This window comes from Oncorhynchus kisutch, linkage group LG7 (genome assembly GCF_002021735.2).
Source record: "Oncorhynchus kisutch isolate 150728-3 linkage group LG7, Okis_V2, whole genome shotgun sequence".
NCBI classification, from domain to species: Eukaryota; Metazoa; Chordata; class Actinopteri; order Salmoniformes; family Salmonidae; genus Oncorhynchus; species Oncorhynchus kisutch.
The window spans coordinates 3,424,253-3,449,644 of NC_034180.2; the positions used below are offsets into that span (position 1 = coordinate 3,424,253).

The 25,392-nt window shown below is 47.1% G+C and overlaps 2 protein-coding genes across 4 annotated transcripts in view; both read right to left on the minus strand.

Moving 5' to 3' along the window:
* The window catches only part of LOC109894742 (F-box/WD repeat-containing protein 7-like), a 105,630-nt gene that overhangs the window by 70,742 nt on the left and 9,496 nt on the right, over window positions 1–25,392 (minus strand). The window lies entirely within an intron of this gene.
* The window catches only part of LOC116374666 (F-box/WD repeat-containing protein 7-like), a 134,399-nt gene continuing 115,262 nt past the window's right edge, over window positions 6,256–25,392 (minus strand). The window contains exon 4 of the mRNA XM_031828390.1: window positions 6,256–7,316. Within this exon, the coding sequence (XP_031684250.1) occupies window positions 7,023–7,316 (294 nt within the window). The 3' untranslated portion in view covers window positions 6,256–7,022. The remainder of the gene's footprint in view (window positions 7,317–25,392) is intronic.

Consider the following 25,392-nt stretch of genomic DNA (forward strand, 5'->3'; position numbering starts at 1 on the left):
TTTCAGTCAATTACGTCCAAAACGATTGAAGTTGTCAGGTCTATACAGAGCTCAGTTTTCCTTCGTTTGGTGCGAAACACAACATGACCCCTTTCAACCTGCCTCTGACGGGAGACTGAAGGGTTGCTGCGACAACTTACGTAAGGCTCAATGACAGTGAGTTTTACTCCACTCTCCACCCTGCAGAAGTCAGAACATCCCTCCGCACCTCCTGAGCCAGCTGACCTCTGAGAATGAGATCTAGAGACGCTGCTGGAAACGGGGAAGGAGTGAGGTTGGTTGGACTAGCAGACGGAGTCTTGCCTCATACCACAACAGCAGTACATTTTCCGAAGGAGGATCCTGAGGTTTTCCGGCTCTGGTGCCACACTCACTGCCTTCTTAGTGGTCGTGGTTACTGCTGCATTTCAAGACCAGCGGAACAGAGCCGGAGGGGGGCAACAGTCAGTCCTCTTTCTCAGGTAGAGAGAAAAAGCTAGAAAGACATTTTCTACGATTTTAATAATCTAAGAGGGTAGTCACTCCCGTTATATCCTGGCCCCTATATTTCCTCTCCGCTCTCCACAGGGCTTTAGGTCTGAGGGTGAACAGACCTTGAGTGGGCGTTGACACTGCATTTGTTTTGCACACAGCACAGGTCAGAGTCCGCCCCTCGGCAGGTCGGACAGGGCTACTAACGGGTGATCATTATCACACCAGTCAAAAAGACCAATCTGTTGCCTTTGGCACTAGTCAATAGTGCTGTTTAAGGATCAATACTCTCTGGAAAGGTCCAATAGCAGCAAGCAGTAATACAACAGCCAGTCCATCTCAGCTTGCTTCCCCCTCAGGCTATGGAAACAACCAGGGCAAACAAGCTGGGGTCAAGAATGATGATTCTGACCTCTAACTCCTGGGGTATGACCTTTGATTTTTTAAGTCATGCCCCCCTCGGTCCTTGACTTTTCATAAATAAGCCTATATAACAAGCCGCCATTGTCAGAATCTTAATATCAAGAACAGAACCAGTTTTAGGAGGGCAAGTCATTTTAAAAATTGGTTTACCCCCATTCCCCCTCCCAACAGTAGGGCCTGCTCCATTCCCCCTCCCGACAGTAGGGCCTGCTCCATTCCCTCTCCCGACAGTAGGGCCTGCTCCATTCCCCCTCCCGACAGTAGGGCCTGCTCCATTCCCCCTCCCGACAGTAGGGCCTGCTCCATTCCCTCTCCCGACAGTAGGGCCTGCTCCATTCCCTCTCCCGACAGTAGGGCCTGCTCCACTCCTTCTCCCAAAAGTAGGGCCTGCTCCACTCCTTCTCCCAACAGTAGGGCCCGCTCCACTCCTTCTCCCAACAGTAGGGCCCGCTCCACTCCTTCTCCCAACAGTAGGGCCCGCTCCACTCCTTTTCCCAACAGTAGGGCCCGCTCCATTCCTTCTCCCAACAGTAGGGCCTGCTCCATTCCTTCTCCCAACAGTAGGGCCTGCTCCACTCCTTCTCCTGACAGTTGAAAGTGCAGTGCCCAGCTGATAATCACTCCAATAATTGCCTCGAAACTGAACCTAAACTAACCCAAAACTAATTTCACACATAACAGAGGAAATAAATGAAGCAAAGTATGAAGGGGAGAAAAGGGGGAGAATGGGTGAGTTGAGCAGCGAGTGGAAGCGAATGAGGCATAATTATGTAATCACCAATTGAAGAACAGTGCGGACCATTCTATTGTATTAATCGAGTCTAATTATAGGCCTAATCTCAAAATGGTATGTACCCTATATTAGTTCACCCAATCAAAGCAGTCTTATCGGTCTCCTCTGGCCTCCTTGGAGTAGGCTACACAGTGAGAGAGTGCGTAATTGTACACGCTGAACGGCTTTCAATGTCTGGGAAAATATCCACACCGGCATTCGGTGCGAATGTGGTGATGATGCTTGTGGAACCTCACATTGGCAAGGGAAGCAATGTCACCACGGACATTTTCTTCACTTCACTGTCATTGGCGAACAAGTTGCTTGAAAAGAAAACCAGTCTGGCCGGCACCATGAACAAAGTGAGACGAGAGCTCCCTCCCTCTATGGAAAATAAGGCACCTGCACAGCCGCTGTGGTACAAATGTCAACGGGACACAATAAAAGGAGACTATTCCGCACTGAAACCAAACAAAGGTACATTCTGGAGAGGCAACTGAAGGAGACAGCCAACCTGTTGGTTGTTTGATCAATAGGACTCAAGGTCACAAAAGTAAGACTTGTGTGGTATTTACATATTTGCACGAAACCATTTGAGTTTCTTGTGACTTTTGCTTGCAACTGCTTTCTAAACAATGACCTGAACAGAACGGTGCTGTACTGGCTGCCTGTACAGTGGAGCTCAACATCAAAGTGACAGGCATATGACCATATGGCACAGCTATTTGCATAATAGGCCAACTCTAGCTGTGATTGGTTGACGCACCAGTCTGTGTAGAGTCCAGGCCTGGACAAGACTGACAATCTATGAATGTATATATAAAAAAAATATTCGTATGCATTTGCTCTTTGATCACAAAATTTGAAGTGAAAATAATTGAGTCATATTCTGAGGGTGGATATGAACATATTTTAATAAGATGGTGCTAAATCTGTGTCAGTAGCCTTCCTCAGTCTTCCGAGGAACTAACAGGTGATCATTATCATACCAGTCAAATAGACCCAATCTGTTGCTTTTAGCACATTCAACAGTGCCGTTTAATGATCAATACTCTCTGGAAAGGTCCAATAGCAACAAGTAGTAATACCACAGCCAGTCCATCTCAGCTTTTTCCCCCTCAGGCTGTGGAAACAACCAGGGCAAGCGAGCTGGGCTCAGAATCATCATCATCCTTGACCTCTAGAACTCCTGGGGTATGACCTTTGATGTCACAAAGACCTCACAATGGCTGCCATGTGCCTAATGGCTTAATTCCCAGAGTCCATCTGCTTGCTGCAGACCCGACCCTGCTTGAGGAGTGTCTGTGGGAGAGGAAAGGGCCAAGGCAAGCATGCTCTGCCTCAGCTCCTGGGTGGCACCCTGTTCCCTATATAGTCCACTACGTTTGACCAGGGCCCATGGGGAATAGGATGCCATTTGGGACAAATCCTCTGTCTGCCTGGTCGCCTCTGGAGGCAGCTGTATTGTAATGACTCAGGCAGAGGTCCGGGACAAGCGGCACTGTCACAAGGACCGCCCGGCATCGCTGGAAACAAGGACCCCCTTCTCAGCGGCCAGCCCCAGGCATGAACTTGGCAGATTAGCCATTCAGGAAACAAATAAGGCCTCCACACAGACGGCCCCCCCTGAAATGAACAAAAACAATCCACCGCCCGGGACCGGAGACAAGGAAGCGCCTTGGAAAGAAACAGCTTTTTCCCCTCTAAAGCCTTTTGTCTGAGGGAGTGAAAAACCCTCTGCCTGCCATCTTGTTGTTGTCCTCTTCCACTCTCTAATAAGAAATAGGAAACATACTCTTGGTGCAGTAGTTCAGCCACACTGCAGTATAGACATCTTCGTGGAGTTCATTTATGGGCTACTGGCTTCTATCTTGCTCTCTGTCCGTCAAAAGGTGGTTAAGACCCAAAGGAGGAAATCGAAGCTCAAGAATAGCAGAGGCACGCTATCAGGTTTCTAGTAGGGAGAGCAAACTGCTTTGATCAAACTGACTGGCCCCTGTTGTCACTGTAACTTTACTGTCTTGACCCTGTTCTGTTGGGGAAACAATATTCTACTCGCCCACCTCTGGTGCTGGGATTCAGCCAGTGGGGGTTTATCTCTTAGGGAGAGGCTGGGTCAGGGGAACTGACTATGTTTACTTGCTAGGGAGGCCAGATACATGGCCCTGGGAGGTTGGATCCTTCCACGATGCTGGTTATCATAGATATTAAATTCCACGAGCCAAGGTCTTTGGGAGCTTGAGAGGCCAGGCTAGGCGAGTGGCCGATCTGCTCCTTATGTGTCATCTCGCTGCCCGGGCCTGTTACGAGGGACGGGCGGGGGCGGCAGCCACAGGCGAGACCCCACCACCCTCCCTCCATCCATCTGTAAACGGTTGCCTGGCAACACTGACGGAGAGCTCTGGGCTGGCCTCCGGGCTGCAGTGAGTTAGCTGCAGCTCCAGAATGAGGATGAGGGGGGCTCGTCTTGTTTGCGGTCAGAGACCCAGTCCAGTCCGGGCAATGGCCGCAGGTCTTGAACCTTTCAGTAATGAATTCTGCTAATGAAGTCCTCTTTCACAGCATCACTGTAATTCAGAGGCCCCCAGTCTGTCATACAGGAAGACAGGCACTGATTACTTTGGCAAATCAACAACACCAAATCCAATAGGGGTAAAGGGTACGTTGGAGGGAGAATCAAGGTTGGTAAAAAGAGAAAAAAGAAAGCTGAACAGAGCAGCAGCGGCAGCTACACAACTACATTTTCAGATGTTCCGCTTAACTGATTTGCAGTGATGCCACGCTTATTAGCCCAATCATTCACTTCCCTTCAGCTAACAAAGCCACGTACAAGCGACAGGGCATCGCCCCCCCCCCCGTAGTCAGCGTTCAGAGTCCCATCCCGCTGAGGTGGAAATGCCTCTGATACACTTTAGAGGCAACAGCCAACCTTTAGAGTTTCTCCCTCCTCTTCCCCTCCCTGGTCTACGGTCTGCCATCTGTCTCTGATTCAGACCATGATAATGTAGGTTAATTATTATGCAGGAGAGGAAAGTCATACTCTACCAAGAGGCAAGCTCCACAGCAGCCCGGTCCATGAAGGAGCCACATCAACTGCTCTGTATATACAGTTGAAGTCGGAAGTTCACATACACTTCGGTTGGAGTCATTAAAACGCGTTTCTCAACCACACCACAAGTTTCTTGTTAACAAACTATAGTTTTGGCAAGTCGGTTAGGACATCTACTTTGTGCATGACAAGTCATTCTTCCAACAATTGTTTACAGACAGATTATTTCACTTATAATTCACTGTATCACAATTCCAGTGGGTCAGAAGTTTAAATACACTAAGATGACTGTGCCTTAAAACAGCTTGGAAAATTCCAGAAAATGATGTCATGGCTTTAGAAGCTTCCGATAGGCTAATTGACATCATTTGCGTCAAAGCTACCAAATACTAAATGAGTGTAAACTTCTGACCCGCTGGGAATGTGATGAAAGAAATAAAAACTGAAATAAATCATTCTCTATACTATTATTCTGACATTTCACATTCTTAAAATAAAGTGGTGATCCTAACTGACCTAAAACAGGGCATTTTTACTAGGATTAAATGTCAAATTGTGAAAAACTGAGTTTAAATGTATTTGGCTAAGGTGTATGTAAACTTCCGACTTCAACTGTATATGACAGTAAAGGATAGGCTATAAATGACAGTAAAGGACAACCTATATATGCAGTAAAGGACAGCCTATATATGCAGTAAAAGACAGCCTATATATGCAGTAAAGGACAGCCTATATATGCAGTAAAGGACAGCCTATATATGCAGTAAAGGACAGCCTATATATGCAGTAAAGGACAGCCTATATATGCAGTAAAGGACAGCCTATATATGCAGTAAAGGACAGCCTATATATGCAGTAAAGGACAGCCTATATATGCAGTAAAAGACAGCCTATATATGCAGTAAAGGACAGCCTATATATGCAGTAAAGGACAGCCTATATATGCAGTAAAGGACAGCCTATATATGCAGTAAAGGACAGCCTATATATGCAGTAAAGGACAGCCTATATATGCAGTAAAGGACAGCCTATATATGCAGTAAAGGACAGCCTATATATGCAGTAAAGGACAGCCTATATATGCAGTATGCTGAATAAGCATGACCCAAGATGAGAAGGGATAGGGATAGCCTCCACCTCGTTAGGGATGGGAGACAAGTGAGCCGCTGTCAGGGATTCCCCCTCTAGAACAAGGGTCTGTTTGTAGGACGCTCACATTCCAGGATGTAAAAGGGTAAACAGAGGGTGGGAGGTTGGACCTCATCAACCCCCGATTCCACTCCATCAATCCCTGACACCTGGCTGGGCATCTCTGCTTTGCAGCAGTCCGGGCGGACACTGCAGTCTGCCGCAATTTAACCACACCATGGTGTGGCCTAGAAACAATGTACAAAAACAACAGCACCGTATTTATGCTCATTAATGTCTCTGACGGACGGAGAAGAGGGGAGGGTGGGGAAGAGGGGGGTGGAGTGGAGATCATTTGGGCTACCAGGAAAAGTGCTGAGAATCAAAAAGCTGACCATGCGAATAATAAACATACTATGTAAAAGGGCTTTGTGGTAGGGATAGCTTTAAGGCAACATTTGCCTTGACTCTGGGTGCTAATGAACCTTAGTGGGAGGAAGAAGAGGAGAGCTTTTAGCTTTTTAAAGGGCCTGTCAGGATCGGCCCATGAAGCCTGAAACAATTCCAAAGCATCTTTACAGAGGAGCCGAGAAAATAACTCTCCAGAGGATATGTGGAAAGGCGGCCCACTTTTAATTAAAACGCGCTCCCAGCGAACGCTTTCATGCACCGAACTCCTACGTATTAATTTCTCCCCCTTTTACTTGAAGGGGGCACTTTATTTTAGGTCCCCGCATGACCCACATGACTACACTCCCTAACCCCCTCTGTTTGGGACACACTTTCAGGAAGTAAGATCCTGGTCCTATTAGGAGAAGTAGCTCCAGGGTTCTGCTACCCTCTCATGTGAGAGCAAAGATAGACTTGTAAGACTTGGCTGTTTAAAAAAAACCAACATGGAACAGAAACAGAAGTTAAAACATTAAGTCCCCACAGAGCTAATAAAGTTTCAATTGGCCTCTTTCCCCTTATACCTTCCATCAATCAGAGGCTTTCAAATGTTTTATTCACAAGTGAACATGGCAAAACCGATAATACTTGAGCTCTGCAGACCCCTTCCAAGGGAGGCCATTTTAACCAGCTCTCGTCTTCCATTGATGACAGGAGAACTGCTATAAGTGTAAGCAAGCAGCAGTTATAGGCAGCACTGCAGCAAACAGACGCCCCCATTGGCAGCCCTCACTGGTCTCTTTCCAAACATTGCCACTGCCGCCCCCCCCACCAACAAAGGGAGAAAAGATTCCACACACACACACCTGCGTTTGATGTGGGGATGGCTTCGCTCAAGGTCGGTTTACTGTTCTGAGCCCGTGTGCGCACGTTGTGTGTGTGTGCGCACGTTGTGTGTAGGTGTGTGTGTTCGAGGGCTTCCTGTTTGTTCTGCCAGCCTGCCACCTGAGAGTCTGATGCAGGCCCGCCTCCATCTACCAGCTCCTGTCTGGGGAATAGACTTCTCGCCTCCTGCCTGCCACACTGAAACAAAGCAGTAACACAGGGACACCAGATTCATCAAAAGGGCAAAGGGATTGTGTGTGTTGTATTCTGGAGGGGAGACTCGTCTTATTACAGTTGACACAACAAGCCTCAGAGAGGGGCTGATGGGAGAGGACATACCACTCAGGTACATAGTGTGTACCTTGGTATTGGCCTAGGGTGATTGTGTACGCACACACACACACACACACACAATATTCAGGAGAGAGAACAAGAAAACCTTTCAATTACCAGTACTGCAGAACACACAATGGGTACAGAACCTGGTCATACAAAGGTATAAGGTGACCTGGAGCTACAATGAATGGAAAGACAAACTAATACAGAAATCTCTTCATTGTGTTACCTTGTTTTCCTGTAGAGAAAACTGTAACTAACTTGTCCCTCAATGCACTTTGTCCTGTACAATATGCTGCTTGTATTACCAAAGATAAATAACAGGGCTCTGTGACTCCTCTTCACACTGTAGTAAATGACCTGGGGACGTGAGGCCGACTCAGCAGGTGCTGCTCCACAGCCGGTCTGAAACCCAGCAGCACAAGCTGGCCACCAGGCTCTCCGCTTGCTTACCCCCAGGGGGCTCCGGCTCTCCCACACTCAAATTAAAGAGGGCAGTCGGGCCACATCAGCACTTTCTCTTTCTCCCTCCCTCCGTCTGTCTCGGCTGCTGTGTTGGGACAGGTAGGAGGTAGCCATACCCAGAGAGACAGTGGTGGTGTCCATAGAAATGGAATTACTAGAATGGGGATTCCTCATTCAAGGTAATGTACTGTGCTAGGTAGTAATTATATTTATTTGGTGGTGGTGGTGCCCAGCCCATGTGAGCAGCCTGAGCCTTCGAGCAACAACTCTGCTCAACCAGGACCAATTCCCCTCTCTCTCCCTCTCCTCTCTCCTCAGTGGAGAATGAAAAGCTACCCACAGGCAAGAAGACAAGTGATTAAAAATCTAATAGTTCTCCTCTCAGCTAAATGATTTGTGGTCTTGTCGCCTCTTGGTTTTGTTTACATGTGTCAAAGTAATCCTCGGCACGGAAATAACGAGCTTGATAGAAGGAGGAGGCCAGATTTAACAAAGTTAGAAACCACAGATGGCCAGCGTCTCACTTATGACTCATCCTTCTCATTAAGCGCTGGTTGGTGACAGTTCAGGCAGCTTTGGATGGTGCACTACGGCGAAAGGAAAATCCCGGTTCCTTCCCCCCCAGTGTTTGCCTGTTTCGAGGACTCGTGCCTACTTACAATGGACACCAACTGAGAAGGACCATTATCCCAGTCCATGGAGTGTGAAGTCAGCAAAATATACTACAAATATACAAGTATACTAAAATATACTAATGTCCAGATGGCAAAATGTGAAGTCTGTCCTCAAAATGGCTGACATATTTCACAGGGGTAATGGTAAACAAGTAGTGGCCTGGCGTAATGAAGGGAGTAATGAGGCCCTGCTAATCACATTAGCAGTCCAGTAGTCTGTCGAACAGGAGGCCTGCTGATGCTGCTGGGACCGGGACAGGGTGGGCGGAGAATCAAATGTAGCCATGGAGTCCCTGCTCATTATCATCCATCACGCTAACACAATAGAATACGCCGAGGCTCACACAACTGGGGCATCAGAGATTTATTAAAACCCCCGTATTCAAAACAATGCTATCTGGCCCAGGCTGTATCTGAAGCTGAGAGGGAAGACAGGATACACCAGCTCGCCTAGTCGGCGGATGTTGTTGTTGAGATCCACCTGGGGTACTTATGGAGTGTGTCGGGGGGGCGTACCATTGATTTTCCATTATGTATTAGTAAATGAATCCCTACGACGTGCTCCCTCTATCCTCAGCGGAGGACTTGATATCGATTGCTGTGTTATATCGCCGTTAAGGAGGGGGCTGCGTTGCTAATCAAAATCTAAGTTCTGCTGGGAATAGTGTCGGTGTAATATGTAATTCTGGGCCATGCAAAACAAACCCTGGATAAACTGCTGGGGGGGATTCGGTGGGGAATTTCGTGGCGTCCAAAAAAATGTGCCCTTGCATTTTGTTTGGGTTCATTTGACTGTCTGGTATGGCCGTTGTCCAAGTATTTCTCAAAGACAAATACTGTAAATTCTCCCAGATACCAGCTCATTTCATTCAAAGATAAATGCATTCTAAATTCCACACTGTGGTTTGGGGCTTATAGTCATTATTCTACCATTGTCACGAAAACAGTTCCCTCATCAGTCATGTTCTAAACACATCCCGTCCACAAGGACTGTAATCTCATTAGGGTTCCGGAACCCCCATGACACTCAGCAACTGATCCAAGAACAGATGTTGTACTTCGCCGTCTTGGCTGTTCTGTTGCTGCTAGCGTCCATTTCTCTGGGTTTTAATGATCAGTGTGTGGGGAGAGGAGCAGCCTTCTGGACATGGATGGGGGTACAGCTACACAGCACCTTTCAGTTCAGCCAAGGGGTGGTCCAAAATGGCACCCCATTCCATATGTCATGCAAGACTTTCGACCAGAGCCCCGTAGGCTCGTGTCAAAAGTAGTGCACTATATAGGGAATAGGGTGCCATTTCAGATGCAGGCGAGGGAACATCACCGCATCAAGGGAAATCCATCCGTTTTAATGGGAATTGGAAGGAGAAGACGCAGAGGGAGGGGGAAAAAACCTTCAGCAAAGAAGAATGTAATGAAGAGTAATGAAGCAATAGTGGCTAGGAGCTAATTAAATATTACTGCAGTGGGTTACTACTGCAGGATGCTGTCGGACTTGACTGGGGTCAATCTGAGGGAGAAGGCTGTTGATAATATTGAGTCGACCACCTCCTCCCATTCACCTTGCCGATATTCTCCTTTTCACCTCGCATAGCGAGCGCCTGATGAAGGATGATTCGTTTCAGTCCGAAAGGACAAGGACTCGGCTAAAAGTAGTACGGCTGAGGTACATTGTTTTATTCTTACTAACCACACATTGTGCAGCCATTGTTCTTCAAATCACACCGTCACTGCCACTTAGACATGCAAGAAAAGTTACAAAACAAGTATATATTCTGATTCTAATGTCCAATAGAGCCGAACAGGCAAGTTGACAAACTGTGATTATTAGGGCAATTAAATAGGAAAACGTTTGAAGAAATATAACACGTCCTGATCATTTTAAGAACTATCTTATAAAAGGTTAGCAGCGGGTTGAAGAGGGTACAGATGGAAATAGTCTCTGTAACCAAGTGTTTGACAACGCTATATAAAACCGGCGGACCAGCCTACATGTTCAGGACAGAAACACGGTTCCGGATCCCAGAAAAGGAAGACGATAATATTACAGTGTTCGTTTGGCAGCAGTGTCACGGTATGTTCGACAATTACAAGTGATATCATCTCTTTTTCCCTTCGGGTCCACCACTTTCTCTTCTTTTCAAATGCCATCTTCAGAGTCTGAAAGCCCCCCCGGTGGCCAGCGGTGCTGATGCCACACCAGGGGACATTGGGCTGTTTGAAGTGCTGCCTTTTACAGGCACCTGGTACTCATTGATATTCCAACGGTTACTTTCCCCGCCTCAACTCAGAAATGTGGCCCCTCAAATTGAGAACCTGTGTGTGGGGGGATAATGGTGTGTGTGTGTGCTAACAGTTGGCTCAAGTGGAGTGTCACAATGAGATCGAAAGCTGAGGCTCAGTCAGTGATGTTTTTGTTCTACAGAGGACAGGTGCCAGCTGATCCTGAAGACATTGCTTCTGGGTGGAAGTGGAGGCAACTGCTGAGGTGAGAGCCGTAATGGTGTGTGGATAGGAAGCATGCAGGTCCCCTGTAGAGGTTGGCCAACTGGGTTGTTGTGGTAACATGGTAAAGCCATGGGGGGGGGGGGGCATTTTTCAAGTGGCCAGTTGAATGCACACTGAGATTGGAGAAAAGGGGACTCCATGGGGAGCCTCCAGGAAGAATAGGAGTTGTGGTGTTATTGGGGATTGCCGTGCCACCAGAAGGGCTTTCTCAGTGCCTTCTGTCACAATATAGTTAAGTTCAGGTCTCACACCAATCAAACTCCTTACATAGACTAACCCCAGGCTCAATAGAAAAGTGTAGGCCATCCAAGAGTTCAAAGAGGATGGAGTCTTGAGACCAGACTACCACGGTACAATAAATAACACAACCAGTTCTGAGACCAGACTACCATGGTATACTTAAGCCTTGACACCCTTAGCAGCAGTATATTGGCCATATATCACAAACCCGAGGTTCCTTATTGCTATTATTAACTGGTTACCAACATAATTAGAGCAGTAACAATATATGTTTGGTTATACCCGTGGTATACGTTCTGATACCAGCATTCAGGGCTCGAACCACTCAGGTCATAATAAATCACATATAATCCGTTCGGAGGTTGGAGCTTTGGTGGTTCTCCAAAGTTGTGCAGAGTTACAAATCACTCAGACACAGCACAGCAGGTTGGGTACAGGCCCAGTCTGTAAACTGTTGTATTGAATTTGGCCCAAGTCTAAAAAGGACAGTGTGGATATCACCGGTCAGCAGACAGAGAGAAGGCCTCAGCAGCATCTCTCTCAGTAGAGGCCTAGTGCCATTGTCCTGGTTTGAATAAAGGATGGTCTAGAAATAGAAACACTTAAACATCTCTTAAGTGCACGTCCTCCATCAAATCACTATTCGCAAGCACACACACCGCAAACAATGACTGGATTGCAAAAGTAATGTATTTTTTGGCAAGCACCCCAATTTGAAAATAAAAGAGAGCCGCACACTCTAGGAGCTCAGATGCAAAAATGTAATACCAACGTTTCGACAGCCAAGCTGTCTTCCACACGGTATAAGCTCCCCAACTTGCCCACAACTAGAGATTTATGCTGGTCCAGGCCTGCAAGGGGCTGTTTAACTCCAAAGTTAAACGCATAAACGTAAATAGCTTAATTTCATCTGCCACTGACTGGACTAATTAACTGCGGTTGGTTTGTTTGTCTTATCGCGCTGTGTGGAGGCTCAACTCAATTCACAGACCTGACCAAGAAGTCTACAGAACAACCCTAGGAATGACAACGTCCTAGTTATAAACACAGGTGACTAGAGCTTTTAAAAAGTAACAGAGGAATATAACAAGCCTTGCAGCTCTTCTAGTTAACATTCCCATTCAATTTGGCTGTCGTTGACTTTAATCTATTAGGTAGAAGCTTCTAAACAGAGGCTCCTGTTGCGCTGCTATCTAAGGCAGGTGTGTGTGTACACGTGTTACTCCTACAGCCTCACCGTAGGGGTTCTCAGTGGAGGGGGGATCCGTGACCCCGCAGCGGCCTCTTCCGTGACAAGAGGCAGACTACCTGCGGCGAGTCAGGCTCCTGTGTGTGTGTGTGTGTGTGTGTATCGAGAGCGAAGGAGACAACAGAGAGGTGGCTTTTGGACCCGCACTTATGTCGAGTTGCCCGTCGCATAAACTTCATTGATGCCTCGCCAGGCTCCCCACTCAGCCCCCGCCATCCCACGCTGTGCCGGGGCAGTGTGCCGCTGGGTTGGCAGTCAAACGACCCCCATCATGCGGTGGTGACGCGTGGCCCTCTTTCCTGTGCTGGGACCCAGGGGGACCACCCCTCCCGCCGGGAGGCCAAGCCGTGGGGCCTGAATACACTGGCCCCTCTGTCCCCTGATCTTTGCCTATAGCTAATCGTGTCGGTGGACAAATGCAATTATCAGATGGCTTTACTTGACCTGACTGACACAAATGGTCTGCAGGTTGAGCCAACACTTCATCCATCACACCACTGTATAATTACAACAGCACTATCACCACAATGGCCAGCTTGTCCACAGAGCGGAATCTATAGACCATCACCCGGGGACTGCAGCACATTTCACTGAGCACGGACTGAATGCAGTTCAGTCTCGCTCTCCTTTGAGTGGTTAACAGAGCTCAGTAATATGTAAGAGGGGCCAATAACGCTGTTAAGTCAAATGGGAACACAGTTGGTGGTCCCCTTCCCTCTCCATTGAATGACGATTCGTCTACATTAACAAGTCAGTTAAACGGGCTTCTCTCTACAAAAACACATATTTGCTTGATTTCCATTTACTATGAATGTAGCTAAAGACCATAATGTCCTCTTTCTTTCACTAATAGTTTAACTGAGAATATTCATCCAATGCATTCAATTCAAAACAGCCTGTCACACTATTAATATATGTAGCCTTCGCAATGGAAATTGATGTTCAAAGAAATACTGCTGAAGAAATAGGCTAAATTCAAAACTTTTCTGGAAAAAAATAACATTTCTCATCCACATCGTATTTTTCCTGGTATGGTGAATCTCAGACAGTGTGACAGAGAGACAGAGTGACAGAGTGACAGAGAGACAGAGTGACAGAGAGACAGAGTGACAGAGAGACAGAGAGAGTGACAGAGAGAGAGAGATACACAGGCAGAGAGAGAGAGAGAGAGAGAGAGAGAGAGAGAGAGAGAGACAGACAGACAGAAAGTGTCCCTCAACATCCTAATGCAAGACTGAGCGCTGCATGCACTTGTAGTTGTCATAACAACATGCACATTCAATGGGGCTATAAATCGTGTGTGTGTGTGTGCGTATAGAGGGTCACTCTGCGTACATACAAATGTGTGTGTATGGGAGTTGGCCAGTTGGCAGACAGCAGAACAGGCACTGTCTCAAAGCACGCAAAGTGGTTGCTGGGAAAGGTCCACACTGCTACAGTCAGACAAAACCAAACGATGACCCGAGGGGTTCTCTTCAGGGTGTCACTGCCCTAATCCAATCAACTGCAGCTCATTTAAATCAGCCTAGCCTGGCGCGTTCCCACAGCATCTTGTTAAAACGCACAGGTACAAAGCACCTCTAATGCGGTCCACTGGTAAATAGAACAGGGACAGGCAATTAAGCAGAGGGCTGAATGAGCCGTGGTGCCACAACCAACCACAGGTCAGGTTGAGTAACAGAGGAGTAACATGAGGACGGGGAAGGGGTGGGGTGTCACTGGGCTGAGCTGCTGCATGCTTTTCTCCCCCTCTAAGTGAGCATGTAGGTAAGTATTGCCCCCTAGTGGTGATTAAACACCCGTTCACCCTGGTCACAAAGGGTATTATGACAAAGGTGCATGTTTGACTGACAAATGATGCATAGCGGAGTCCGAGGACAAGGAGCTTGGAGGGTTGTGTAGCTTACACATATAGAAAACAAAGTGAACAAACACAAGATCTGCTTACCTGAGTTAGCAGGAATCAACCACGGCAGGAAGGAGGAGGAACATGGAGAGAGAGAGAGAGAGAGAGAGAGAGAGAGAGAGAGAGAGAGAGAGAAGAGAGTTAGGCATTGGACACGTCATTAACAGCCATTATGAGGCAAAGCTCTCTTCGTATTGAAGCAATGTACACACTACTATTCCTACATAATGGTAGGTTTGCATTCATTGTCCTCTCCCAGACAGGCACAAAGCCACCCCATGTTCCCCTTCCAGAAAGGAAACAGGTGGTGATTTCACTGAATGAAAAGCCAACGTGTTCCTTCTATGAAGATGACTGCTAGTGATCAGGGGCGAAGAATTGATAGTTACATATCTGAATATTATTTTTGACGATGTATCGTATTGTTTTGACAGTATCACAATGTTATTTGTGTGCTAGTTGACTGTACCTGCTCCAAAACTCCAGGATTTTCCCCTAATAGCTTGTTCTCCATCTTCTTTTTAAATAGGGAGCCAAGATGTTTTCAGCACTTTTATTTTCCTGACTGATCAAGACTCCTGTTGTCATGTCTCTCTCTCTCTCTCGTCTCTCTGCAGCAGACATATTGTGAGCAATATGTTTGGAACATCAAATCGCAATCAAATCCGTATCGGATCGCAAAACATATAGAATAATGAGAATCGCAATGCATATCGTGTCTGCACCTTAGTATAGTGATACTATTGTGTGGTGAGGTCCCTGGCAATTCCCACAGCCCTAATGACTACCAGACAAATGCACACAGTGTGACAAACGGCACAGAGATACAATATCCGTCCAAGACTGCTTCTTAGAATAAATATACCATGCCAGATTCCCCATCATACAGTAGTGAATCAGATAGGAGACAAGAGCCTGAGCTATGCTAGAAGACTGGGACAATTCGTCATGATCCGCAGAGAGGTTAAACCACTCAAAGAAGAAGAACTATGAAAACAGTGAACTATTGCTATTCTATAAGGATGGATGACGAGCAGACTTCCTTTAAAAATCTCTCAGACTCGTAACCTGAAGACTCAGTAATAACCCAAAGACTTGGACTACGCCAGTTTAACGTTGTTATTTTGGGTATCAGCTCTTTGCTTTAGATGGTCTGTCTCAATGATAAAGCTTGGGGTTGGTTGGGAATCATCAGAGTGCACCCAAATAAAGAGGAGGCGGTGCTTTCCAGACTAATGGACGCATTTGAATGCGGAGAGGAACGGAGAAAGGAGTTTTTGGGGGGAGGGAGGGAAGGGAAGCAGGCCACTTGAGTAGGAACATTCGAGGATGCGCTTAAAGCACTGTGATTAACAAACAAAGGAAAACAGAAGGTTTAGCATAAGCTATTCAGTTGGGGTGTGAAGAAATCAGAAAGTGTGAGAAATGAATGCTTGTCCATCGCTGACCGAAATAAACTTGTCATATTTGGGAAGAGACTTCAGGTGACATCCATTCCAACAACGAATCTGTCAAATGGCAAATTAAGCCATCAGTCACATTATTGCACCTCAGATTTTCTGAGTTCCTTTGCATCTCACTGGCAACAAACCACATTTAATTCTCAAAGAATAGAGGGAACATTCAGTCCAGTGTTTGTTGGGAGGGAGAATTCTCACCAGGGTGTATAGTACGGTCCACCAGGGGCTGACAGTGGGGACCTGGTCCGCACAGAGCCTGACAGCCCTGCCTCCCTACCTGGCTGGCTGACATCTTGCCTGACTGACCGCAGGGTATTTAGTGATTCCAATGCCTTTCCAAAAGGTGGGGCCGGCCAAAGAGACAACATCCGCTTCCTCTGATCTCTGTACAAGGCGGGAGTTGCACAGCCTAAGTTAGCTAGAACCTTGGCACAGCCTAAGTTAGCTAGAACCTTGGCACAGCCTAAGATAGATTGGACTTACTGGAATACAGATGGCAGGACTAACTATTGCAATCTGATGGCTGAATAGACCACAAGGAAAAAAATATACATTTTTCTCCCCAATGTCGTGGTATCCAATTGGTAGTTACAGTCTTGTACGGACTCGGGAAAGGCAAAGGTCGAGAGCCGTGCATCCTCCAAAACACGACCCAGCCAAGCCGCACTGCTTCTTGAGCCCACTTAACCCGGAAGCACCAATGTGTCGGAGGAAACACTGTACACCCGGCGACCGTGTCAGCACGCATGCGCCCGGTCCAGGAGTCTCTAGAGCGCGATGGGACAAGGATATTCCGTCCGGCCAAACCCTCCCCTAACCCGGACGACGCTGGGCCAATTGTCCGCCGCCCCATGGTTCTCTTGGTCGTGGCCGGCTGCGACAGAGCCTGGACTCTAACCAGGATCTCTAGTGGCACAGCTAGCACTGCGGTGCAGTGTCTTAGACCACAGCGCCACTCGGGAGGCCCAAAATAGGAAACATTTTTCAAATGGATAGTAAGAGTGATCCTTCTCCCTGAAGGGGTTTAGGGGAGGGTGGGCACTGGGCAGAAATGACTCACATATGACCTTGAAGAAGTACCTTGCTCTAAGTTACTGGAGAAACTCATTGGGGCCAGATAAATGTGTTCCTAGAAGTGGTAAGGAGGAAAACAAGGGGAGTAATCGGGGTGTCGTCACAAAGGGAGACTGAGCGATGCAGAGGGCTATGATGAACCAATCACCCATAGGGTCACAACCCTCAATTTCAGATCCCCCGTTCTTCAAGCATTAGAGACCACAAAATGGCATCTAGGGTGACTCTTAATAGAGAATTGTCCTAACACTGTGTGAAAAGGCACTCTTTTTCAGAATGTTTGGACTTCCAGAGCTGCACGACCAGTCAGACATTTTGACTGAGCACAGTGCGAGAGTGCAGTAAATGTCAATCTAGGCTCCTGGGAGAAGAATGAGAAAGCTAGAAGTCTTCACAACAATGACAGAAGTCTCCTCAGATCAACAAGATGGGACCCAAACAAAGTGATACTGAAATGATTTCTTGAAATTAGCATAAGTTGTAGCTACACATGTCATTCAGTTGCATTGCTCCTTCTTCATAACAAACTCTGCACTATTGTCCACTGGCAATAGGTCCTTTGGTTTGCCTTTGTTTGAGATCTACCCAGTGGAGGCAGAGACATTTTCTCTAGTTATGAATGTTTCATATAGGTCACTTATGCAATGGTAAATAGCATTAATGTTTCAAAGCACTGTTCGCACTCGGCCATCAATAATAGTCAAAACAATAGGCTCTATGAATATTTTACTTCTGAAAGAAATGTCTCCCCAGAGTGTTTTCTTGATGGCTGCTTTTGAACAAGTTAAAGACAGCAGCAATTAACATTCTGTGCGATAGTTTCTAGTGTAAACAAAAGTCTCTTATCCAAGTCGTGAGTCTCAAAGCATTAGTGGAACGCCGAGTGAAAAATCGCATGCAGAAATCGCATCCGTCGATTGGTAATATCATTATAGCCGTATCAAATGAAACAAACACAAAAACATCACGGTTGAATGTTAATCACTGCAAATCTACTTTCTGGAGCAGTGCGGAACTAGCTAATCAACTCGCAGGCATCAAACAGTATGACAGACTACCTCTTTGCATGCAGTCTTCCAATTAGAATTCTTAATGAAGAACTACTGCCAGAGTCTAGAAATCTGAATGTAGCTGCAGAGGAAGAGGGAAGAGTCATTTTCCTATACCACTCAGAGAAGGCACTGCAGCATACTGCACTGTTAGAAAAACAAAAAAACGCCTTGATTTACCAAGCAGAGTTCATCTACAGCTGTTCTACACAAACTGTTCTACCCAGAAGGGTATTTTTCTGGCAGCTGTCATAACAAATTTTGTTTCGGTGAAGTTCACATTTTACGCTACTTGGGAAAGTCTCGCAGCAATCAAATGGCCGACAGTCTTTGTTCAGTAAGTTTGAGCTCTACGGATATTAGACAAGACTAATGGAAACGGTAACAGGAGGACTTGTCAAACCCTTAAGTCTTAATCCTCAACCACATTACACAGCAAGTAGCCCAGAAATGACTTTTAGGTCAATATTAATCACTCCCAGCGTTGGTCTGTAGTTTTTATGAATGCTAGTTCAAACTGCATTTGCGACAGGGACAGTTGAGGAACGCAGTGGCATTCAGAAATAAAGTCAACCTCATCATGGGTTTAGAGACTGAATGATTCCATTAAGCTACGGCTAATGAAGAGCCCACCCAGTCCACAGGAAAGGGAGGATCGGGGTGCTGTTGGCCGGAGATAAGACAAGTCCATAGAGAGAGAGATGGAAGGAAGGAGAGAGAGGATGAGGACGGGTAATATGTGGTAAGGCGAGAGAGAGGGTGAAGGAGAGAGTGGGAGCGGGTGGGGACTGTGTGGGGAAAATAGAGGGAGCCACTGGACCTACATACAGACACAATCAATACTCTAAGACATGCAGCTCTCGCCCCTCTGCTCAGTACGGTGCTTTGAACGAGAAAATGGGGGAAATGGGGGGTGAAAGTAATTGCATTCCTCCTCCCTCAGTAAACTAACTGTAAGGCTATTCAAAGTCGAATGACGAAGTGGGTCCTGTATGTCCTTGAGTCTGTAAACGTGAGAGAGCTGTGTCACTGTACTACTAAACCAGAATGATTTTTTAAGGAAATACGGAGAGTGCAAGTGGTCTGCAGTAACAACCAACACAAAACGGAAATGCCCCTAGCCGCGACGTGGAGAGGTGCGAAAGGGTTGCCTTGACATACAGATGTAGGAGCCTACAGGCAGAACGAGAGATGCCAGAAACAGAGAGAGATGGGAATGTCCAGCTGAAGCCCATTAAGTTGCATATCCTATCCTCCTCCATTATTCCTTGGCTGGTTGGTTTTCTTCAGAGAATGCTCTTCCAGACGTCTCCTGACCTGACTTTTTAAAACATGGCAACAAGCGGCTGCTCGGAACTCCCGCTTCTTCCTCATCAATCTACTGGCCCCGGTGGGGCCAGAATCTAAGGTTGACAGCGTTCCCTAAACATTCCAGCTACTGGAAATGGCCCCAGTGGGAATAGTGGGAATGGGCCTTTGACTAATGGTGGGAATGTACCCTTCTGTAACATGGCGAAAAGGGCTGGTGTGACGAAGAGTCGGAAAGTTGATGTAAAACACAAGTGAACCTGACGGTGAGGAAACAGACCTTAGACAAGGTCAGTGATGTCAACAAGTCCCTGCGGTGGTTAGCTATAGGTGGGGTTTAAATGGCTGCCTTGATCTAGGCTAGTCTTCCAACAGATGGAGTCACTCATACGCAACAACGCCAGTCCCTCAACTTACAGTCGCAGACGAATGTTGCACTGTGACACAAGACAATGACGGCCGTCATGCCAACGTGTGTTCAGTCTTCTCTGCTGCCAAGGACGGTCCGCTACGGTACGGCAGAGGAGAGCGGCTGGACGATGAGCATTGTTGTATCACTGCACACAAAGCCTTAGGGCTGAAGGAACTGACAGGCAGGGTCCTATTAATAGCCGGCTGAGTCACCGGAGCTACATTAGTGAGAGGCTGGCGACTCGCTTTTACATAGAAAACGCATCCATCTCACCCCTGTGCCTGGGTGCCTTGATGTTATGTATAATTAAATACAGAGAAAGCCAAGAGGGGGCAGGGGGAAGCTGTCCTTAATTGGACAGGGAGCTTGAGTAACAAGTTTAGAGAGAAGACGGGCTGGAAGGAAGGCCTGGTTGGTTGGGTAGGCAGGCAATGGTGGAGGTGGACAAAGTTCAGGCTGCTAAAGAGATGTGGGAGTTGGGCTGCGTCTGAAATGGCACCCTGTTCCCCGTATAGTGCAATACTTCTGAGCAGGGCCCTGGTCAAATGTAGTGCACTACACAGGGAATAGGGTGCCACTTGGGACAAACCCGTGGCCTTCTGAACTGAAGGGATGCGATGTGCCACTTGCCTTTACTTGGGTGATGACGGAGGTCTCTCAGACGGGGAGGTGGACGGCACAGCGAGCCCAGGCAAGGGGAGACATTTCTAAAATGGCGCAGGGTTTATAAATAGGGGGGAAGTTGAAACCTGGCGTAACATCTCCCACATGATACACGGTTATAATCAAATGTGAGAAGAGACCTCGGGTTTCCAACGTCTTCAAAACATGGTCAGCTAACTGTGTGTGTGTGTGTGTGTGTGTGTGTGAGTCCGCTAACTACGGCAGACACGAAAATCCTCATGAGTCATTGTGTTTCCTTGGATAAGTCGTTCCTTACTTTATCACGACATGCAACAAGTTTCTGTCTGCCTTTCTGCCTCGATTCTTTCTAACAGAGACATTAACATTGTCCTGCACACATTGGTTTCCCTCTGCATGCTAAACGTTAGTCTTAGGAGGCCTTCAGTTGTAGACACGTCGGTAGAGGACATGTGGAGATCGATGGAAGCGTGAGAGGTCTGTCTGTATTCAGAATGAATACGCAGTACATCTGATGATCTGATAACCACAAGGCCCCTTCGTGCTCCTTCACATCCAGGGATGCAGACTAACTAATACAATGGGAGAGCGCGCACACACACACACACACACACAATCACACTCTTTCCAAGGACACTCATATAGCGGTATTAAAAGCAGAAACAAAAAGGAAGGAATTGTGAGCCGCCCTATGCGACTCCCAATCACGGCCGGTTGTGATACAGCCTGGATTCGGACCAGGGTGTCTGTAGTGACGCCTTAAGCACCGAGGGTAAAGGGTAATAAAGAGCCACTTTATATGCATGTGCAAGACCAGGAGGAGCAAGGCAGGCTCCAAGGAGCCTCTTCTTTTTTTAAAGCCTCAGTGTGTGAAGAGCATTAAAGGGCACAGTGTTTTGTTAGCGGAGTGGGCGAGGCACTATTCAACTGACCCCAGTAACAAGGTTTCCAGGATTACAAAAATTAAATGTATTTTTCCTACAATGTTTCTTTTGAACTAAAATGAAAAGTCCATTTTCACGCTGTAGCATAAACATTGTTTAGATATCAATGTATAGTAAAATAATCCAAACCTGTATTAAGTCCATGGGATATTACAGAAATCCTACTACAAGGTTGGATAGGGTCCTGCGTACACGCATTCTGTATGCCAGAGCCAAGATGGCAGACCAGCTGGCACCAGACTCTGCCTGTGCTGCAGAAACCGCTGGCTGTCCAGCTGTTCACCGCGGAGCCCTTAGCAGGCAAGCCCCGAGACACTAGCATGGCCGCCAGACACGAATAAAGGGCAGGGTGAAGTCGTGGGCTAAAAGTCAGCCTACACTTCACCAACGACGTCAGTCACGACTCGTTCGGTGCTACTGAACAAATCAAATCACATTTTAAATTGTCACATACACATGGTTAGCAGACGTTAATGCGAGCGTAGCGAAATGCTAGTGGATGTGACGCGTCTCGAGTAAGGTTGAAGGCATAAAAAGTTAGACTAGCCTGTACTTTAAATCAATGACCTTTGATCATTAACGACTGGTCTCAACTAGTTTGGTACCACTGAATGGTGAGAGCTCATCTGATACTGGGGATCCGTTAGACAGAGCAGCCTAAGCAGCTCCACTCTAGCCAAGGCATGGAGGGAATCATTACCCGCGCTGGTGACAGGCATGACGAGGCACTCTACAGTGAGCCTGACAAATGGGTGAACTGAACCCACTATATTAGATACTTGACAGAATACCAGCCAACCCGGACTGACCAGGACCGTTGTTCAAAACCAAAGTCTACCTGAACGTCTCATTCAAATCACACACTCAATCAAGGAACAAAGGCTCTCCACTCCTTGATCAAACTGCCCGGAGGTACTTGTTTAGTCTTTCTTTAGTCTGTACAATACACTGGAGTTTCAGCCGTCTGCAACAACAGAACAAGCAATAACGCTCCTTCTTTCCTCTCTATATTCTGCAGGCTGTGCAAGGCTATCTTTATTACTACCAATGCTGAGCCTGGCTGCACTCCACAGTGGGTTCACTGTGGGTGGCGGAGAGAGAGAGCGAGAGAAACTATGTGCACATAATATGACATTTGAAATCTCTTTATTCTTTCTCTCTTTATTCTTTCTGGAGTGTAACTGTTCGTTCATTGTCTATTTCACTTTTGTTTGTTATCCATTTCACTGGCTTTGGCAATGTTAACATTGGTTTCCCATGCTAATAAAGCCCCTTACATTGAGATGGAGAGAGGAGAGAGAGTGGGCAGGGAGGGGTAGAGGCAACATCGCCTGCCAGCTCATAGCTCATAGGATCCTATGACCGTTATGTCTTGCATCCAAGCCTTTCGCCTAAGAAATGCCCACCACTCTCCCTCCCCCTCTATTTATCCGTCCTTCAGTCTCCGTCTCTCGCTCTGCAGCTCTTTCTTTTGGCATGTCTCTCTAAACTCTCAGCACCTGCACCCTCAGAGCAGCGGCAGGGGGACCACACACAGAGGACGAGGGACGGAGGGGTTATGCACAGATTAAACAAACCATGCAGACAGCCGCATCAATTACAGCTGGCCGGTTGGCTATCTATTCACCGGCTGCGTCCGACTGCCTGCTGACGACCCAATTATGTGCCTGCTAGGCGCGCAAGCCAGAGCAACAGAGAGATGGGTGGGTGGGTTTTAAAAGGGGAGTAGCAACAGATACTGAGGCTTGGAAAGGAGGACCAGACAGACATTTAACCAGCTCATTCCCAACCAGGGGATCCCAGCCCAGAACACAAGACTGTGGAGGCGGGGAGTCGGGGCAGTGTTGCACAGGGATAATTACACAAATGAGAGAGAAATCTATAATGGGGGGACATTGAGACAACAGAGACAACAGATCAATGAGGAAGATTGATTCTCTATATATACAGTGGGGCAAAAAAGTATTTAGTCAGCCACCAATTGTGCAAGTTCTCCCACTTAAAAAGATGAGGCCTGTAATTTATCATCATAGGTACACTTCAACTATGACAGACAAAATGAGAAAAAAAATCCAGAAAATCACTGTAGGATTTTTAATGAATTTATTTGCAAACAATAACAAGCTTCTCAATACTTTGTTATATACCCTTTGTTGGCAATGACAGAGGTCAAACGTTTTCTGTAAGTCTTCACAAGGTTTTCACACACTGTTGCTGGTATTTTGGCCCATTCCTCCATGCAGATCTCCTCTAGAGCAGTGATGTTTTGGGGCTGTTGCTGGGCAACACGGACTTTCAACTCCCTCCAAAGATTTTCTATGGGGTTGAGATCTGGAGACTGGCTAGGCCACTCCAGGACCTTGAAATGCTTCTTACGAAGCTACTCCTTCGTTGCCCGGGCGGTGTGTTTGGGATCATTGTCATGCTGAAAGACCCAGCCACGGTTCATCTTCAATGCCCTTGCTGATGGAAGGAGGTTTTCACTCAAAATCTCACGATACATGGCCCCATTCATTCTTTCCTTTACACGGATAAGTCGTCCTGGTCCCTTTGCAGAAAAACAGCCCCAAAGGATGATGTTTCCACTCCCATGCTTCATAGTAGGTATGGTGTTCTTTGGATGCAACTCAGCATTCTTTGTCCTCCAAACACGACGAGTTGAGTCCCTGGCGGCGTAGTGTGTTACTGATGGTAGGCTTTGTTACTTTGGTCCCAGCTCTCTGCAGGTCATTCACTAGGTCCCCCCGTGTGGTTCTGGGATTTTTGCTCACCGTTCTTGTGATCATTTTGACCCCACGGGGTGAGATCATACGTGGAGCCCCAGATCGAGGGAGATTATCAGTGGTCTTGTATGTCTTCCATTTCCTAATAATTGCTCCCACAGTTGATTTCTTCAAACCAAGCTGCTTACCTATTGCAGATTCAGTCTTCCCAGCCTGATGCAGGTCTACAATTTTGTTTCTGGTGTCCTTTGACAGCTCTTTGGTCTTGGCCATAGTGGAGTTTGGAGTGTGACTGTTTGAGGTTATGGACAGGTGTCTTTTATACTGATAACAAGTTCAAACAGGTGCTATTAATACAGGTAACGAGTGGAGGACAGAGGAGCCTCTTAAATCCTACAATGTGATTTTCTGGATTTTTTTTCTCATTTTGTCTGTCATAGTTGTACCTATGATGAAAATTACAGGCCTCTCTCTTTTTAAGTCGGAGAACTTGCACAATTGGTGGCTGACTAAATACTTTTTTGCCCCACTTTATATACACACACATACTGTTAGAGTGAGAGCTGTGGCGCGAGGGGCCCAGTGAGAAGCATAGCACCGGTTCCTTGGAAACCGTTAATTGAAAATAAACAGTCCAGTTTTGGTGGAAGAGGTAACAGGGTAGCTTAGCCACTCTGCTCTCAGGCTGGCAGCTTAGAGACGCCGGCACAAACAACGCCCAGATATCCCAAACCTCATAGAGCAGCTCGGCCCCGTGTGGCTCCTGACACAAGTGCTTAGCAATACTAGATCACAGGTAAGGAGCAGGGGCCCCGATACACTACGCCTCTGACTCACTTCAAAAACAGACTCCCAAACAAACCGTTAGTGAAGCAGCAAGGAGAAAACAGGCTACGACAACGCAGTCTTGTTTAACCTCAGGTGTACTTATTGGATGTAGTTGTTGGTAATGATGACTCTCAGTCATGTGAGTAGACCCTGAGGTACTGTACACCAGACACGATAACTGAGAAGCAGAGCAGTGTGTATCTGTGTGCGTGTAGAGGGGTTTTAAAAGCTGCCACCCCAACTTCAGTTTCTCTCCGGTTGGGGAACATGGCGATGCTTAGGCCCCGTGACGCATTCCTGAGGGAGGGGAACGCCTCTTATTAACCCCTCTTGCCCCCGTCTGCCATGGGAAATGTCAGTGCCTCCAGGCAGCCCTGCTGCAGGTGGGAAGGGCCGTGACTAAAGTACGACCTGAACCAGTCGGTCGTGAGCCGACTGAGCAGGTCTTGGTCACAC